Source organism: Eutrigla gurnardus (assembly GCF_963514095.1).
Source record: "Eutrigla gurnardus genome assembly, chromosome: 19".
In the NCBI taxonomy this organism is placed as follows: Eukaryota; Metazoa; Chordata; class Actinopteri; order Perciformes; family Triglidae; genus Eutrigla; species Eutrigla gurnardus.
In genome coordinates, this window is record NC_139930.1 from 10,510,006 (window position 1) to 10,529,565 (window position 19,560).

At 41.1% G+C, this 19,560-nt stretch overlaps 1 protein-coding gene across 1 annotated transcript in view; it reads left to right on the forward strand.

Annotated features, from left to right (window-relative positions):
* The window catches only part of brinp1 (bone morphogenetic protein/retinoic acid inducible neural-specific 1), a 105,488-nt gene extending 87,842 nt beyond the window's left edge, over positions 1-17,646 (forward strand). Inside the window, exons 6-8 of the mRNA XM_084034746.1 lie at positions 30-266; positions 5,101-5,323; positions 12,895-17,646. Coding sequence (XP_083890872.1) covers positions 30-266; positions 5,101-5,323; positions 12,895-14,035 — 1,601 coding nt within the window. The 3' untranslated portion in view covers positions 14,036-17,646. The remainder of the gene's footprint in view (positions 1-29; positions 267-5,100; positions 5,324-12,894) is intronic.
* The last annotated feature ends 1,914 nt before the right edge of the window (positions 17,647-19,560 follow it).

The window sequence follows — 19,560 nt, forward strand, 5'->3', positions numbered from 1 at the left end:
CTAAAATGTCACGTTCATGTCTGTTTCAGGGCTTCAGGTGATTTTCCCTGAATACCTGCAGGAGAAATTTGTCCAGTCGGCTCTGAGCTACATCATGTGCAATGGAGAAGGGGAGTACGTGTGCAGCAACAACCAGTGCATCTGTCAGTGCGCTGAGGAGTATCCCCAATGCAACTGTCCCATCACTGACATCCAGATCATGGAGAACACCCTGTTGGGGATGTCCGAGTCCTGGGCAACCTCTTATAAGGACTTTGAGAACTCTGGTAAGCTGGAATTTCCCTTCAACTTTTATTTATCATGACAGTGCAATGAAATGGAAATTGCAGTGCAATGTTGCATTTATGTTTAAGATGTTACGTATGTTTTACTATTTTCGCAAAGGCATAAATCAATATGACGGCGTATCAGTGCCACTGTTGGGAAGAAAAAGAAAATTCATTCTGAAGTTAATATTATTAATGAACACACAGCAGAACTTAGGTAATTAAAGTAATCTCGTAATCTCTCCACTTTCTTGTTGCTCCAAGACCATTTAAAAACACATTTCATCATTTGGCAGCTTCCTTTCTCACTGCCAAATCTACATAATTGATAGAAAATGAAGTTTTCTTGTGTTCACTGCAGAAAGCAGTGCTAGACATTCATAATGCTTCAAACATTTACATGGATGGGACACTTTATTTATTCCGACAGCAAGGACTGGTGTTTGCTTCCTGTCTCCAACCAATGCTTAACATTGATTTCCTTTAAGCCATCACAAGGGTCTTTCCTTAACAGCAGCCATGCATTTTACAAACAAGCGAATTAAAAGGTAGAACACACCCCGTCTAGACCACAAGTGTATCAGACATGTTTTTCCACAAGTGTTCATTTACGCATCTATTTTTTCAACAATAGGCGTGTAAACGTTAAGTGCACGCCCAATAAAAACTGACTCTGGCCATTTAGTAGCGACGTTGTGTTATCACTTACAGCCCCTACTGGCAGGGAGACTGTTAACACGGGTGAGTGAGGAGACAGCAGGCAGTCATTGGCCGTATTAAACAAGGTTTGTTAAGAAAATGTGACTGACTGCAACATTGAGAGGTCCTTGACTATGCAGCCACAACTGGCCATCCAAAATAGTATGCAACAGGATGGATGATTAGCCGTGGACAGACACACAGATGCACGCTCACTCACTCACATGAAGGTGGAGTTGATAATAATCATCTTTTTTTTACTTTGTTATATGTTGTTTATAAGGAAGGAATGACATTAAAAAAGACACATTTTCAATATCATGCCAAGTAATATTCCCTCCCGTACGAAATCATGTTCACTGAATACAAATGCAGACCCAAAGGGGAGCCGTAAAATATTGGACACCTTGAGCAAAAAAAAAATCACAGCTAGTTCCCAGCTGTTACATGGCAAGTCGCCATGTTTATCTATTATTGATATGATATAAAAGTGTCCCGATAAAGGCTGCCAGCAACAGATGAATATATCTATGCACGAAAGAGGAAAGTTAATACGAGTCATGGAGGTCACTGAGTGGAAAGTACGCATTAAGTTGTATAAATGTAGAACTGTTCCAGAAAGAACTAAATGTAATTCGCACACAAACCAAGAAATAACTTTCTCAGGGTCACATTTGTCCAAAAGTTATCTCGTCTTTGATTTTTTTTTTTTAAAGTTATTAAACAGACAGGACGGGGAACAATTCATGTCCAATAATAATAAAGGGAACGTTCATTCCTATCAAAGACAGTGATAAAGCAAAAATGACCCTAAATGTCCACTATTACCACAGTGAAAATGTAAAATAAACTTTTCAATAATGTACAGCACCTCCTCTACAGAGACTCCTCCTGGGGAAAACCTGTTGGCCGAGGCAGTTGCTTTTTAAAGGGAGGGAAAAGAGGTGATTTGATGGTTAAAGGCTGATATCGCCATCTACTGCTCCCACAGATAATGGACTTTACACTGCTGCACACAAAATGACCACGTCAGCTAGACATTTTCACATCCATTTAATAAAAGTTCAGTATACATTTTAACCTAAATCAAACAGCTACTACGAGTTTACAAACTAGTTTATTTGGTTGTGATTTGGTTTCCTCAGAATCTGCGGATGTTGTATTTTTTTTCTTGGTACAACCACAGTATAAATCTCCATTGTGACCAAAGCTTTGGAAACATTAGATAAATACGATCATAATAGACAGATTGAATGTATTTGTGATTTGTATATATTTGGGACCAAACAAATGATGATGAGATGCAGTGGCACGAGAGGTGAAGTGGGTTTGCATTCTGAGAGCTGTAATCTGGAGATAAGGCGCTGGGTGACTTGAGATAAGAGTCATACCAGGGACTATGTGGACTCTTTGGAAGTGGTATCAAGGAAGAGATCCTTGATGGCTTTGAAGCCTGTGTACAAGGACTTGGCAAATGTTGAACTGGCATGATAATGGATTTTTCTATGGTGAGGGAATCAAGACAGTTTTGAATATTTATTTTGGATGATGGAGACATCCAGCTTTTCGAGGGAAAAAAGGGGTGGGGGGGCGAGGGAGGTTCCTGACATCTCTGAAAACTGGGTGGAGGAATATGGCAAGTTGGAAAAACAGGGGAGGAGAAGGAATCTGGGCTCTTTGAAGAAAAAGGGGGGAAGGGAGCCCTGACATGCCTGGGAGGAGAGTGGAGGAAGTTCTGACATTTCTTCGGCTGTGTCTCAAAAAGAGCTCTCAACTCTAATGCTGTTAAACTGCCTCGGATGGGTCCGTGGGAGGGTGCTGGCTCACTGCGCAGGTCTTGGATACGGGGATCTTTTTTAGAGTTGAGTACGGAGAAGCTTCTGTGTGACTTTTTTTTCCACCGTGGCAAATATAGTTCAGCACCGCAGGTTTCTATCTCCCGGGCATTAGATTGTGTAACTTTGCATCCTCTCATCTATGACGGCTTTAAGATTAAATGTGAACCCCGAGTAGAGATAGTCATCTTTGCGTGGGACTACTTTGCACTCGCTTCAACTCGACTGTTGACATTGCAGAGGAGACCTTTTGGGCGTTTCCTTTTTTTACGCTATTATTTGTAATTATGATGAGCAGTGATGATCAGAAGCAGCAAGAGGAACATGAGGCCAATAATCAACCCTGGCGGGAACACATTTGTCTGGGCAGTGCTCTTCAGTAAGTGTGTGGGAGCACGGAGTAAAGCCGGATGCTATTAGCAACCAGGTGTTCAAAGCCGACAATGCTATTTTCACCCGGCCCGGACACACATTAGATACTTCAGGTGGATATGTAGCCAATTTCAGGCTGTGTATGTTTTTCCTAAAAGGTATCAAGTAGTTTTTTTCACCGAACTGATAAGTAAATACATAATGCGATGGCTAAGTGTATGAAATAAACTTCTCACAAGACCTTGTCCACCACAACCTTCTCCATACACTCTTTGTCGCTCCTTATAAGATAAGTTACCTATCTAGAAGAAAGCCTTTCAGCGAGGTAATTATCGCTAAATAAAGTTATCCTATTGAACTGCTGAAAAGCCCTGGTGCAAATAGACAGAATTCTCTGTAAATGCAATCTAAAACATAAACCATTTCACATCCAACTACGTATTAAGCAGAAGTGTGTGAGACTCTGCCCTCTGCTTGAGTTTTTCCCCTTTTCTTTTCATTTTGCGGTGTTCAGGACGTTTCAGGGTGTCAAGCTCTATTAATCGTAGCGAGTGAGCGCCAAGAAAATGCATATAGCAAGGTGAAACGCCAAGCGGAGATAGCTGGTTCACAAACGAGAGTGAATACGTGGAGTGAACACCATAACCCATGTTGACCCATGAGCTGCCAACTGTGAAGGTTGTGTTTATGAATATAATACAATTCTTTGTACATTTGTAACCTTATAAACTGAAATCATGAATGTACATGAAAGCAACAACCGTATGTAAAAAATATAAACTTTTGACAACACCACCAATCCAATATCTTTCTGCATAAAACAAAATATGATGAACGCTTACATCAGCTAACCAGCCAATAATATCATCCGCTCTTCAATGTGCAACTTCGTCTCCGCACAGATCTAGAGGAGCTCGTTAGCTGGTTTTCCCTCCCAGCGTTACGTCCCACCTGCCGATCCTGTTTCAACACAAACACATCACCACATGGAAGGCAGAGACTCTTGGAATGCAGTTGCAGCTCCAACTAAATTTTATTTTGAATGAAGTGTACCCTGATTGAGTTATTTAGCAGATTAAAACAAGAGTTGGCAAGTAATAGCATACACTAAAGCTACAACACAGGAAGTATTTGTTTCCTCAGTTATGAGTTAATTAAAGTGAATTAGGACGAGTGAAGGGATTTTCTGCTTTGTGTCCTGCTGTTTTAAAATCCCTAAACTATTGTTTTTAGCAGTTCATCATATGTAAAACTGGTCAGTACTGTTGCATTGCTCGTTATTACATTACATCCGTTTTAGACACATTACAGAAAGAATACAGGTCAACACTACCAAAGAAATCCAACAGGTTCAAGAGTTTTGTTCCTCGCCGGTAAACAGTCTCCTGCTTGCTGTTTGTGATTCCACCTCGGATGCTAGCTGGATTAGCGTTGAGCAAATAAGTGGTTTGTAAAGCAAACCCGCTCGCCAATATTGTTGACGTTCTAATCATTCGTGTGAACACACACCGGTTGGTTCACAGATAAGACTGTTTGTAGAAATTATTTTTTATTTCACTATTTCAACAAAGTTAAACAAATCCTCAGAAGCGCTGCTCTGGAAATGTCAGTGTAGCTTAACTGCTGCTGAACAACTTCAACTTTTGAGAATAAATATGAACGGCTCTCCTTTACTTCAGCAGTTCTCATTGGTTTTTATAATAATACATTTCTTTATAATATAATAGTTTACATATATTAAATCAAATAAATGCATTTTATTGTATCACCCTTTCCTCCTAACTCAGCACCTTCCATGCATTTAAGTCAGAAAATGAATTACACACCTATATTCCTCTTTTTATTCCTTTTCTGTCAAACCATCACACTCTCCCTCCTCTCCTTATCTCTCTGCTTTGCAATCTGCTCCATCCCTCTCTGTCACCCAGATGAGTTCAAGTCCTTCCTGAAGAGGCTGCCCTCCACTCACTTCCTGCCCATCAGCAGTGTGCATCTCCTGTGGGGCAGCGACTGGGACCTTCAGGCCCGCTACAGGCTCCTACAGAGCTCCCTGGAGATCCAGCGGCTCAAGATCCAGCGCACCGCCCGCAAGCTCTTTGGCCTGAGCATCCGCTGTCACCACAACCCCAACCACCAGATGCCTAGGGAGAGGTGGGTAGAAATACGACCTCCGCATCCTGATGGATATAAAATGTGGGTTTACTCGGCGACATAAAGCAAAGGTGCTTTTCTTCCCACCGTTGATATATTTGGATATTAGCTTTTTTCCGAGTGCAAGAAACGCAGCAGATGTGAAAATGTAATGACATATTCCGGGGGAAACGTCTCCTTTGAGATGATGTAGAGGTTTTATTTTGATTGTTGCTTCTCGAAGCATGCAGGTAAGGATGTCATCCATTATACATTTCTTATCAACTTATGGCTCTGTTTGTTTCTGTCCATCACGCCAACTTAGTGCTGAGGCTTGCACATGCCCAAAGCACTCTTGCTCACTCTTGTATTTCACATTGCAGTCTGAAAAGAAAATGTAGCTGTGGGAGTTTTCTTGATAGGTCATTGCACACATCTGTCACCACCTACTGCAGCTGCAGCATAAGAGCCTCGCTGCCGTGCTGCCGGGGTGTCAGACCTGCCTGAGATGCCAGGAAGTTCCCTCCATTCGCTGTAGCAAATATTAGAAAACACTACGTGAAATGTGCAAAAGTTCCCGGGTGTCACATGAAACACCCCCTAAAACTGTTCGGCGTAGGTGATGTCGGCGTATAAATGGGAAAAAGGAATCTGAAATATTCATTTAAGGGGGGAGGGGGAGAGAAAATGAGCAGTTGTCAGCTGTCACCGACAGACAAAAAAAAAAAAAAAAAAAGGAGCAGTCCCACATGTGTGTGAGCGAGTTGGCGAAGGTTTGTTCTGAAGTGTTATCAAAGAGCTGCAGTACATGCGCTCCCCTCTCCCATGGAGGACGCATCAAGGGTGCCTGATGGCACTGGATATAAGAGCTGTGTGTTTGTTTGCTCGCTTTCTGTGAGACAGCTTTGCATCAGATGGAGCAATTATTTGTTTTCATCACCTGTGCATGTGTGTGCGTGTGTGTGTGTGTGTGTGCGTGTGTGTGTGTGTGTGTGTGTGCATGTGTGTGAGGCTGTAAGTGGTATATCTCAACAAGGAGCTCTAAACTATGCTCTTATGTTTTCATATAGGGACAGACTGAACACAAAACTCTTGTGAGAACAGAAATTAATTTTGTTTTATTTATCCCCATCAACCACTTAGTTTGTCTTGTAATATCTGATGACAACATATTAACCATATTGTAAGACTTACTATGTTAAAAGACTATAGCTTTATTGCATATTTTTTTTATTTTGCCCCATGCATGTGAATAGTCAGGGTAATCCCATTAAGACATCTTCCCTTATCCCCTATTCAAGAGCCTCCATCACCAACGGGGACTCCGACCCTCACCTCTCCTCTGGGCAGCTCTCTAAGAGCTGATCAGAGGATGAGGGAATTGAGGAGAAGCTGAAGACCCATAAACCATCAGCCCAAGTGTTTTCAAGGTGTGTGCCAACCACCTCTGGGAGGCCTTCCAGCACATCCTCAACCTGTCAGGGAAGCTGCAGAGGGGGGCTGATGATGATGTGAAAAACATCCCGTCTGGCCCCAGTGGCCAAGAATGGGCACACCAGGGTTCTAAATGACAGCAGGCCAGATCCCTTGTGAGGGACCATTTAGATTCCCTCCAGTTCATACATCAGGCCCACAATGGGGAGGATGATGCTGTCAACCACCTGCTACTCTGTGCATACTTGGACAGGCGCTGCAAGACTTGTGTTCATTGACTTCTCCAGTGGCTTTAACACCAGCCAGGCTCCTCTGATGGGAGAATCTCCCCGAGGTATGCATGTGGAAGCCAGAGTGCTCGCTTTGAGTGGATCACAGATTACCTCACTGACAAGTGATATCACTTTGGGTTTATTTTTATCACACCCACTAACCCGGAAATAACCTGTTAATTTTTGAGAGAAAAAAAAAGGCAAAATGATACAAAATACAGCAGGCTTTGGCTGAAGTTTATTGCTGCATTGAGCTCAGATCACAAGGGTGCTCCTATTGATCAGCCACCAACTGTTATTGACTGATCTTTTTTTTTTTTTTTTTTTCTAAATAGTTTGATGGGAGGTCTCTTTAAAGTCTGAACAGATGACACATAAATTCCAAATTTAATTTTCAATACTCATTCGTCTGCTTTCTTGGCTGCTCTTTAATTCGCTGTGGGAGCGATACAGCTGGACACACACACACACACACACACACACACACACACATATGCTCCAGCGGGCCGCTAAATTACGGATCGCAAAGGCAACTCTACCTCTGATTGGCTTCTTTGTCTGGGTTGGGTAGCAGACAGAGTGGGATTGGTTAGGGTAATAAAGTCACTGTGTACCAATCGGTGGCAGAGTACAGATCAGAGGAGTCACATCGCCAGTGACTCAAAGTAACCAACATAAGAGAGATGAGGGAGTAGCGTCCTCCCCCAGATTTTTGAACACTAATGAACCATGAACTGCATCTTCTAAGAAGGTACTGTAGTGCTGCAGGTGGCTCACACAGCCTTTTGAAAACTGGCTGGAAAGGTAAGAAGAAATAAAGACAAGGAAAAGCTTTTGTGATTCGTTGTTGCCTTGGCAACCTAGCTAAGAAATATGATTCAGCCATGAAGGTGCGTTTAGACAAGTATTTTTTTTATTTTTTTGTATAATGAATTTCATATGAGTGACCTACTAGCTGCTTAGTAAAGCTTGTTTATCACGCACACGCCATTAGTGCAGGGCTGCATGCACGATGGTGAACATAAGTAAATGTATATTCAATGCCAACGTTAAAAATAGAGGTACGCATTACACCATAATGTATTGACTGACGCCACCACACAGTGGAGTGATGCATTCTTAATGAACCAGCTCCCAGTTTCATTTTATTTCATAATTCTTACATGCAGCCTGAGAGCATTCACATTACGCCCGTCCTAGTAGGCTTTTAGTTCAATTAAATTATGCATGCGAGGTATGGGGAAGTTACTTATTACTAATTGCAATTACGAGGATGTAAACTTACGTCATCAAGTTTGAAACCGCGTTGTGCCTTCAACACTGCATTTTTGCAAAAGGTCAGTCAATAAACACATGTATTGACCTCAGCTGGCGGTGGACAGGTATTAGATGGGTTGCGGCCCGAGCCATAATTGCAAACGCATACCGCCGCCTTACAATTTTGTCGAGGTTTTACCTCGCCGCGGGGCATCCGTGCATTACGAGCGTCGTAAATCCCCGTTGGCAAACACTCACTGCAATGACGGCGTGGAAACTTTATCACTGAACTGTATTGGATTTGCTATTGCATTTCCTGTAACGAGCATAGCAGCTCGCTTCCAATGGAATCAACACAGCAGTTTGTCTTTGGTATAGATGATTAATAGTGACGGATATGAAGTCGCTTCACTCTCAGCCAAATCATTTGCATCCGGCCTATGCATTCGCAGTAATTATTCATGTCAAGTCGAGCATATCTACAAATATGAGCGTGATTATTTACATCGCCCTAATTACTATCAGTTTTGACATGACACTGCTTTTTAACACATCCTCCTAGTTTAAGACATATAGCCGATCCTGTGACATGAAACCATCGTGGGTATTGTTTCCTATCATTTCTTTTGCTTTACCCCCCAATCCATAACAACAGTTGAGGAAAACGCTCTGCAGATACTACAGAAAGCAGAAATGACACTTCATATAGTGCGTTTATTCTACATGAGTCCTTTCAAAGGGACTCCGACAGGACACCGCTGCAGCTGTCACGGCTGTAGCTGTAACTGTGGACGTCGTAGTCGCTTGGACTGCGGCTGCCTTTTCGCTGTCGTACCTCTGCTGCTCATGTCGTATGTCTACTCTTTACCGCTCCGTATTAACATTCACCAAGAAAGCATAAGCCACATGGGATTGGAACCTGCAGCGCTTCTATCAGATATGACAGATGTGTTACACACTGTGAGAGTTCAGGAATCCAGTGGCTTCAAAGCTCAGTCAGCGCAAACCATGTCAATTCACTCCACACATACAGCCGCTGCATTAGTGTTGCATCCTTTATAAACTGTGTCACAGTCATGATCCGAACAACCGAGCCGGCACAGCCGTGGCTGCAGCCTCCATCACGCCACATACTCCCAAATATATCATACAGAAGCTCAGCCTTTCTCTGTGGATCAGAGGGGATGCTGAACACTGTGAGATAACGGGGGAAATATTGCAAGGGAACTCAAAACTTAAGCGAGATAACGCAGAATAATTTCAGAAATAAAAAATCCCACGTGACCTTTAAGGAGCTCTGCTCTCACATTATTGGTAATACCGTTTTTTTTTTTTTAGTTTGCGTACATCCGTGGGATTTCCTCTTCTGTTTTCTTTGATCAGAAACAGATTCCATTATCCTGCTCTGACATTCTGTTTCCCTTTTCTTTGCCATGCTCAAACGTAGGAGGGAGCTATGACATATGTCATCTGAATTATACAGCACCAGGGCTGTTTAAGCCTCGGATTCACAAAAACAAGTAGCATCCGTGTATTTTCATTTAATTTTATATGGCAAATCTAAGCAAAAGCTTTGGCTTTAGAAACAAATAATGCAATAATAAAACTAGCAGCGTGATGCACTCAAATAGCTTATTGAGGGAGGCAGTTATATGATAGAACATATTTTAGTTCACTCTTTCAGGACCGGATATTTCAACAGTTATTGCGAATAAATTCAAAGGAGGGATCATTATGACTGTGCCTGTGTCCAATGCGATGATGAATAGACAATAAAAAATAATAGGAATATTTGAGGCACCTGTGAAAGCAATCTCTTCTGAATGCCACCTCCAATGAGGATTTTTATTTCTTAAATAAAGAAATAAAAAGTATGTTTGTTTAACATCTAGTATGTCACATTGATGTAAACGGTTGAACAAAAAAACAGTCGTCAGTAATATTTACAAATCACATGGTGTAATGGCCTATAAAACACACTTTCAAACCCCAGTAGCTCAAAGTTGTTGTTTTTTCCACAATAAACAAAAGATTTGTAACTTAGTAGGAGGGATGGGCTGGTAAGATTATTGTAGGCAAATAATCACTGTGAATGGCATTATCATGATAATCATGAAACTTTCTTTAAGCTATTAGAGCTGAGATATCGAGAAATGTATGATGATTATACTGCTTTATTTGCAGTGTATAGTTTTCTTTTACTCATTTAAATGCACTTAAGACGCCGTAAAAAAAGGAAAAAACAGATTGTTGTTGGGAATTTAAGACAGTCGATTTAGAAATAACATTAAAAGCAGCCTATTATATGTGTAGATTTTATCTCTGGTTCCCTCGTTTGTGTTTTCATACCCGTTCTGATTTATTTGCATGTTGATAGATGTGATCATTTTTGCCAACAAAGTTAGGTTCAGGCAACAAAAGCATACCATTAGATTTAAGAAAAGAGCCCAGAAAGGAGTCACATGACTAGTGACATACTTAAATCATGTGATCACATCCCAAAATAGTGATAATGCAGCATTGATGGTAATGTTTCACTATGATATAGTAAAAGCAGTATAGTGGCACATCTCTGTTGGGTAGCTCCTTTTGTATTCATGCTGAGGTGGACAGCAAACACAAGCTGGAGGGAACAAACTTCATACACTCATCTTTCTAGACACTCCAGGCCAAACTGTAATACTACAGAGAGGCAATGGAAGGTGATATAAAAATCACAAATACAGTACCTGCACCAGGAGATTAAGGCGTATCATCTCTAGGGGAAAAGGCAGACTCAGACAGCGGCACACTGGGGCACATGAGCAAACAAGCTCAGGAAATAGCTGCTCGACACGAGGCTCATACGGAGGCTGCAATGGAAAAAAATGGACAAATGGGGAAACCAGTGAGTGACACGATCACATGGGACGCGGCGTAGGAGAGAACACGTGGATTTATGAGATTACAAGAAAAGACCCAGGTCAGGAAACATGAAGCCAAAGAATAAAAGAAAACTGAGGATAGCTCATATTAAAGGGGTTGCCAACTCTAACGTTTGACACGTTCAGACTCTGTCTCATGCTGGTACGTCATGTTGCAAACAAATACCATGCCAGACAAAAACCCAAATATACTACAAAGGCATTCCATCTCAGATCAAAGTCTTGCTGAGTAGATTAAAGGCAATATTGACCTGACAAATCTCACATCTCGGAGCACATTTTCAGAGACATAACATTTGCAAATCTAGATCTATTCAGTTTCTTCTTCAGCAATTTTAATATGAAGAAAATGCCTCCTATCCAGAGTGAATGCACTCTACTATTGTTCATGGAGAATACCATCCCTGTGACTCCTGCAAACCATCAATTGACCAATGAGTAAATGTCAAAATTCAACCATACTAACGTTCTCTTTTCTCAGATAGGGTTGTCCCCTTTTCCTTTCTACTATACATTTCTAACAATTCTAGACCGTTTCAAATATGCAGGTGTTACATAGGGACCACAAATAAAAATCCAATAAAGAAAGAGCAAAATCATAAATTAGTTGTAAATGCTATTTTTGAGGAGTTGCTGGAAGAAAATATAGAAATTCCCTTTACATTCTAGCAGTGGTTAATATCACTGAATTGATTTCAAGCCATTCAACCACCACTGAATGTTTTGTAAAGATTTTTTTTGTGAGGGAATAAAGTAGATGCTATCGCTCTTGACTACGCTTCAAGTTGATGTTTACAATTCCTTAAATGCAGGTGTGGGAATATCAAATCATGTCAACTGTAGCTCAGCCCCATCTTCCATTTGAAGCCAAAGTTAGTGGAATCAAGCATTGTGCTCCCGTCGTCCTCTATAGGTGATTTGTTCCAGGCTCGTTTTGGGTATAGCTCGGGGGCTTTCTGGCCTGCTGAGAATGCGATGTCATCCATCATAGTTAAGCCGTAGCTTCATTAACATGTCAAGCTAACCTTGACCAGCCCTCCTCTGAAAAATCCGGATTCAGAATTCACCTCCTATAGTCAGAAAAGAAGTTCCGGTACTGTCAAGATGACAGGAGGGAAAAATGCCTGAGGGGAAAAGAAGAGACAAGATAAGAATAGCAAGTAATGCCTTCCACCTGAGGGAAATAACGCAGCTCCTCCTCCTTGAAGGGAAGAAATGATCCTATTCCCCGACTATCCTGACTGGATGGTTTTCATGTACACATTGCTGCCAACAAAGCATTTAATTGTCGTTTGATTGATTGTTTAATGTGTTTTCACATCTTCGTACCATTTGTGTCCGCTCATTTCAGTAAGTCCACCTGTCTAGAAGGTACAAGCTTACAAGAACACAGTAATGCACGCCACTTAACTTAATGATGGGTTTTATTTTTAAAGCTTTCAACTGCATCATCACACTATAAAAAGCCAAGTAAGCACAATTAAAATAAAACACAGTGTCCATGGTGACAGACGTCAAAGCAAGTTTCATGTCTTTGAAAGTTGGTTGTCAGAACATAGGAAGCTCACCGAAAGGCCTTCTGGGAAAACAAGTGCATTGGAATGTATGCATTATGTAAATGACCTAGCAAATAGTGCTGATATGGTAGGACGTTCCATCCGACCCCTGTTAATGCTTCTGTCCTGGTTTCCTTCGGTCTCTGTAGATCTGTGATGCAGTGGCTCAACAGGGTCCAGTCCTTCCTCTACTGCAACGAGAACGGCTTCTGGGGGACCTTCCTGGAGAGCCAAAGGACCTGCGTGTGCCACACGGGCGTCACCCTGTGCCAGCGGCCCATACCGTGCGTCATAGGCGGCAACAACAGCTGTGCCATGTGCAGCCTGGCCAACATCTCCCAATGTGGCTCCTGCAACAAGGGCTACAAGTTGTACCGCGGCCGGTGCGAGCCCCAGAATGTGGACTCAGAACGCAGCGAGCAGTTCATCAGCTTCGAAACGGACCTGGACTTTCAAGACCTGGAGCTCAAATACCTGTTACAGAAAATGGATTCGCGACTGTACATTCACACCACTTTCATCAGCAACGAGATCCGACTAGAGACCTTCTTTGACCCCCGATGGCGCAAGCGCATGTCCCTGACTCTCAAGAGCAACAAAAACCGGATGGACTACCTCCACATGATAATCGGCCTATCGATGAAGATCTGCCAGATGCGGAACAGCAGCATCGACCCCATGTTCTTCGTGTACGTCAACCCATTCAGCGGCAGCCACTCGGAAGGCTGGAGCATGCCTTTCGGAGAACACGGCTACCCGCGCTGGGAAAAAGTACGGCTGCAGAACTCCCAGTGCTTCAACTGGACCCTGCTGCTAGGCAACCGGTGGAAGACCTTCTTTGAGACGGTGCACATCTACCTGCGTAGCCGCGCCAAGATCCCGACCGGCCTACGCAACGACACGGGACAGGGTCCAGTTGACCTCGGAGACCCCAACAAGCGGCAGATCTACATAAAGATATCTGACATCCAAGTGTTCGGCTACAGCCTGCGCTTTAATGCCGACCTGCTCCGTAGTGCCGTGCAGCAGGTGAACCAGTCGTACACGCAAGGAACTCAGTTCTACTCATCCTCGTCCGTCATGCTCCTGCTCCTGGACATTAGAGATCGGATTAACCGCCTTGCCCCTCCATCCGCACCTGGCAAACCCCAGCTGGACCTCTTCTCCTGTATGCTCAAGCATCGGCTCAAGCTCAACAACAGCGAGATGATTCGAGTAAATCATGCCTTGGACATGTACAGCACAGAGATCCTAAAACAATCAGATCACCTGACTACTAAACTCTGTTGAACATAGTCCCATTAACACCAAGGACAAGCAAACAGAAACACCCAACAAATGAACTACGAGGGGGAAATTAATCTTACATTTTGTTTTTCTCTTTTTCATTTTTTGGACCTTTTCTGCCTTTTGATGTAATATTAACTTTGTAAGCATAATTCTGAAAGAGATAAAAAGGAAAAAGGCAATGATGAAAAGCGTTTCAGATCAAGATAAAGAAGATAAATGGAACCATTATAAAGACTGTATCATATTTGTCCCAGCATGTCTGTCATTCCCTAAAAGAATTTAAAAGAGAGAGAGAGAGAAAAAAAAAAAGAAATATTAAAATATATGTACTGGTGAAAAAGAGGCCTTGATTTTACTCTGAGGGATCAAAGGTTATATCTGAAACTGCCATTCTTTACTGAGAAAAAAAAACATTTTTAAAGATAACGATATAACACAAGGGCAGACCAGATATCCTTTTATTTCAGCTAATGTGCAAAATATTTCAGACATAATGGACAGTTTAATATTTAAAAAAAAAATGTTTATACATTGTAAGGATTAAATAGCCCTAGTGAGTAAGTAGTCGACACATTACTTATAGACTCTTGATTACATCTCCAACCCACGGCGAATCTGCATTGCTCTTTGTGAGTTATGAGGCACTCTGTCATTGTTCTGACACATAAGGCACACAGCAGGGCGGTAATGGATAGTCATGTCAAATAACAAAAGCCAGCTGTTTATATATACATATATATGTGGGTGAATGTATGTGTGTATGTGTGTGTGTGTGTGTGTGTGTGTGTGTGCAAATGTGCGTGTACATTCTTTTTGGCTTGACGCTTCTTGCTGTTCGTTAAAATTGAATGTGTCATTTTGAGATTGACTCCAGTTGAAGCGGAAATCTTGCATTTTGGAGTGCTTCTTCCCGTGTTTGAAATTCAAGCTGTGTTTTTTCACAAGGCAGTACCTCCTGGTGCGTGAGTGCAATATTGTGGTCTGAAGATTTAACAATCAATGCTATTTTGTACAGCTTTGCAAAAATGTACATGTTGTGACTGCTGATTTGTGGAGCTTTTCAGCACCAAGAGCAAAAATGTAAACATTCATCAATTCAGGCACATTTTGCGAGACAACTTAAAGCCATACACTTCCCTGAGGTAGACATACAGTAAGACGTGACGCTCATCCCAGTTTCACGAAAAGTGCATCCATGAAAAAAAAAATAATAAAAAAAAACACGTTCCATTTGTATGTTTTTATTTTACTCTCGATTTTTTTTTTAGATAAGAGCACAGCAAAAAGGGAGACAACAAGAGAAGGCAAATTATGTTCGATACGAATCGTGTTGTAAAGCCATTGAATTTCTCTGTTGTGCCACAGAAAAAAAAAGAGAAAAAAAAAAAAGAAATGGTTATATTAAAGCTTAAAATACCTTTCTTTTTTGGCAGTGTTTACTCTGTAAGATTTCTATTACCCCATGTAAAGATTTCCTTTTTCTGTCCATATGCCTTTTGACCTTGTTTTGCATGTTGCTGGAAACAGAGCTGCAACTGTGTTTAACACTCAATCATCCAACTGAAATATGAAACACTACCTACGTATTGTTGGTCACACTTTATTTGGGTAATCTGATGCTGAAACATTGCTATTGCTGATAAGCTTTTGTAGGTCCAGTCCATTAACCTGCATGTTTGTTAACAACAACAAAGGCAAGGTCACTCATGTCATACAACCTAGCTGTTCTAGACATTGATGGGTTTGAATTTAGACAAAAAAAAAGAAGAAAAAAAAGAAAAGGAGACTTCATATTTGCTGCCATGGCTCCCAAACTCTGGAAAAACACTCCTCCTTGTGTAAAAGCTGCCAGCCCATTTCCCTCTTCTTCTTTTTTTTCAAATTGTTTTATTGTTTTTTATTAAGTTTCAAGTCTGTTGGTCTCTTTGATGTTGTTATAGTTTGATTGCCTTGATATTTTTTTGGATTCATTATGTGTTGTTCTAAATAATTGTTCTTTTGCACTTGTGATGATACTAGTCTTGTGGGTTCAGCTCGAAGCAGAGGAGCGTATCTGGGTTGTGACTTAAACGTGAACCAAGAAACCAGGCTTTGAAATCCTCCACCAACTCTACACCTTGAAAAGCAGTGGTCAAAGTCGGGGCAATGCTTTTTAGCAGGAGATTGCAGCTGCCCCGGAACGAAAAACCTGGCTCTGATTCTTATGAATGTAGATTTGTCAGCTGCAGACTTTAGTGCATCCGCCATCGCAGCTTTAACAGTCATATCTAGATGTGCATTCTCGTCACCACGTAACTGGCAGAATCGTGTCTGGCTTTGTGTGGCAAAGATTATCCTCGTGTTTTATTTTCGCTGTCGTCAGTCTTTTTCGCGAAGCACTATTAACTCTCGATAGTACTTTACAAATAACATCAGTAAATGTATTGCGACAAATCCAATCAATTTCAGGTGATTCAGTAGTCTGCAAATTCATTTTTCCGATTTCCACTTAAATGGGTTAGCGCGTGTGTGGCGGCTGGTTCAGGATGACTGATGCTCTACCTGTCGCGTTAGCAGCGTCCGCTTGGTCTCACAGCTCCTTGGTGTTGAAGTTTTATCTGGCCCAAGCTTATTTTAGCATGCTAATGTTATCATGGTAGACTTAACCATTCTGCAAATGTTGGTATCCAAAGCATTGCCATTCTAACACCTGCATGCTACCAGTATCTCTGAATGGATTCATTTAAGCTGAAGTAGAGCTGATTTTGCAGTCAGTAGAGATGCCGTAAAACAGGGGACTTGATTGTTCAGCAGTTAACATTGGACTATCCAAATGAATTGTTACCGTATTATTATTATGATTATTATTATTATGATTATTATTATTATTAAGTGCCTGTTATCTATCCCTTTAACACGTTTAGAGCTGGTTAAAACTTTTAGACATTACACAGACGAGTGACACTGAATTAGCTTCAGAATTTAAGACCATAAATGTTGATCAAGTAAACACTCTTCATCTCCTCCTGAGAACCACGCATCCGAGGAGGTTTGTGCATGTGGGGAACTCAACCACGACACGGAGGGTCAAAGGATGACTTCATGTAATGGTTGATCTTTTTTTCTTTGCTTTTTTGTCCCCTGTTGTACAATGTATCTGTAAATATGAACTCTGTTACCGTAACAATGCTCTGCTGCAGTAACAATATTATAAAATATAACAGTATTGAAAGGGAATACCAAGACTACTTCAAAAAGAAAAAAAAGGAAGAAAAAAAAAAGCCCTCCATTTGAGTACATCAGCACAAAGTACAGGGCACCCATGTCTTATGTATCGAATTAGATTCATGACAATGTATGACTGTTTTTATATTGTCAAAAACATTCTGTACATTACGATTTGAGTTCTGAGCCACTGCAAAGTCCATAAAACAAGCACATTTACTCGTATGGCATTACGCTACCACAGTGTTGCTTACATGTAACCATGGATATGTCTGAAGATTTTTACACCTAATACCTTGCCTATGTACTTTTTTGCTGTTCTGTTTGGGATCATTCTATCAGCTTATTTCAAATGAATGTTTCATATAATAATCTATTTCTCATTAAAAGGCTATATTTAATAAGAAGAGCAAGGCTTTGTTTGTACCATTCCCACTCTAGAGACTATTGTTAGTATTTTGCACACGACGACACCCCACATATATCAAATCCTAGGAGTCAGCTAATTTTAGTGTCCCGGCACGGTCAAAGCATCGCAGAACTACTTTCTCTAATCTACGGCTTTTTGGTTCTATAGAAGATTCTCGCCGTGAGCGTTATCCTGTCTCTGAAGTTCGCTGATAACAAAGATTTCTCTCCTTAAACCACCAGGTCTTTATGTGGCTTCACGTTTTAGTGTTGGCTGAATGCAAGGGGAAGAAATAGTGTTTGTGCTGAAAAGAGTCACCTCCACCAATGCGATTTGGTAATTATTTCCCCCGTCATGCAGACCCAACCACTCGCTCCATCCACTTAATCATGGCCCTGCGTTTGTCACTGCAACGGCTAAAATTGCTGCCGGTACAAGCATCAGAGCAGAACTGTTCTCAGTCTCTGACATGTATACAATGGAAAAACGCCTCTGTGATGACATGTTAGGGACCCGACAGCTGCAGCAACAGCATGAAGGGGTTGCAGAAGATTTCCATGTCAGGGGGGAGATTCAGACTACCGAACAGTTGTTAAAACAAGGATTTTGGTGGCTGTTTTATGAAAAATCAAACTCAAATATATTCCAGAAGCGACATTCAATTGCTTTCATGTTATGCATCATATGAAACAGCATTATTATTTCAATGATGCTCTGAGACGCAACGAGACAAGAGGCTTCAGTGAGGAGACAAACTATTGATTGTAAATGTGTTTGCTTGGGTCACTGTTGAAAGTGAAAAGTTTAGATACGGGGTGGTCAGGTGATCCTGGTCATTCGAGTTTGGTGAAAGCTGCAGTGCCCCCTACTGCACATGTTCGCAATAATTACTCCAATAATATCTATGATTACTACTAGACATTCTAACAATATTATTAGTGATGAACAGGGAAGCAGAAAAGGGGCACCATTTTTATTGTCCTCATTGGTTTTCATGTGTACCAGTATAGAGCGTACTAGCATTTCATATTGGAATTGTAGATGATACCATATTTTACACTATACCACGATATGCTGCCTTGAAGAGCAGTTTTTCACAAAAAATGAAATGGTAATACAGAGATTAGATCTAATAAGATGACTTAACTGCCACCAGTGCTATCACATCCACATCTAACAGTATACTGTGCCATGTAAGATGTCAATTAGTGTTCACAAGATGCTACGGATTTAAACATATTTCAGTTCATTATGCATGTCTTGTGTGTTGTTTGGATACTCTTCATTCTCGTTGCAAAGACAAAAATTGGATAACGTGGGAAATTGTTTTTCAAAAGTATAAGAAAAATAACAGTCTTTGTAGTTTGAGCATGAATCGCATGCTAACTTTGCAAGCTACGTGCGATCTACGACGTGACACATATGCCTTATAAGGTAGTTCCATGCCTATAACAAAATGAACAATGATATGTAATGTCATCAGCTTCTCTGTGAACCTCTGCAAGCTATTATTAACATTTTCTTTACATTCCTGCATTTAAAAAAAATATGATTTGATTATGAAATACTTTTTTTGTACATCTGCACTTCAGCATTGTAAGACTTTGAAAAAGACATCAGTTTCAAGCAAAGGAGAAATTAACATAATATTCTTAAAGGGGGGATTTTTTCTTTGATGGGCACAAATGATTGCTGAGTTCCCCAGAGGGAACAAAATGGTTCTATTTCTCCCGGGCTGCGATTTGAACTAAAAGGAGAGGTTTTACAAAAAAGACACTGAGGGAAAGCTTTTAAGGTAATTTGATTGAAATGCAATGGAAGTGAAGGTGCTGTTGAACTAGCTACTTCACTGAAATGTACTTGGCTGCCATATATACATAGATAGTACATAAATGAACAATCGTTTACAACA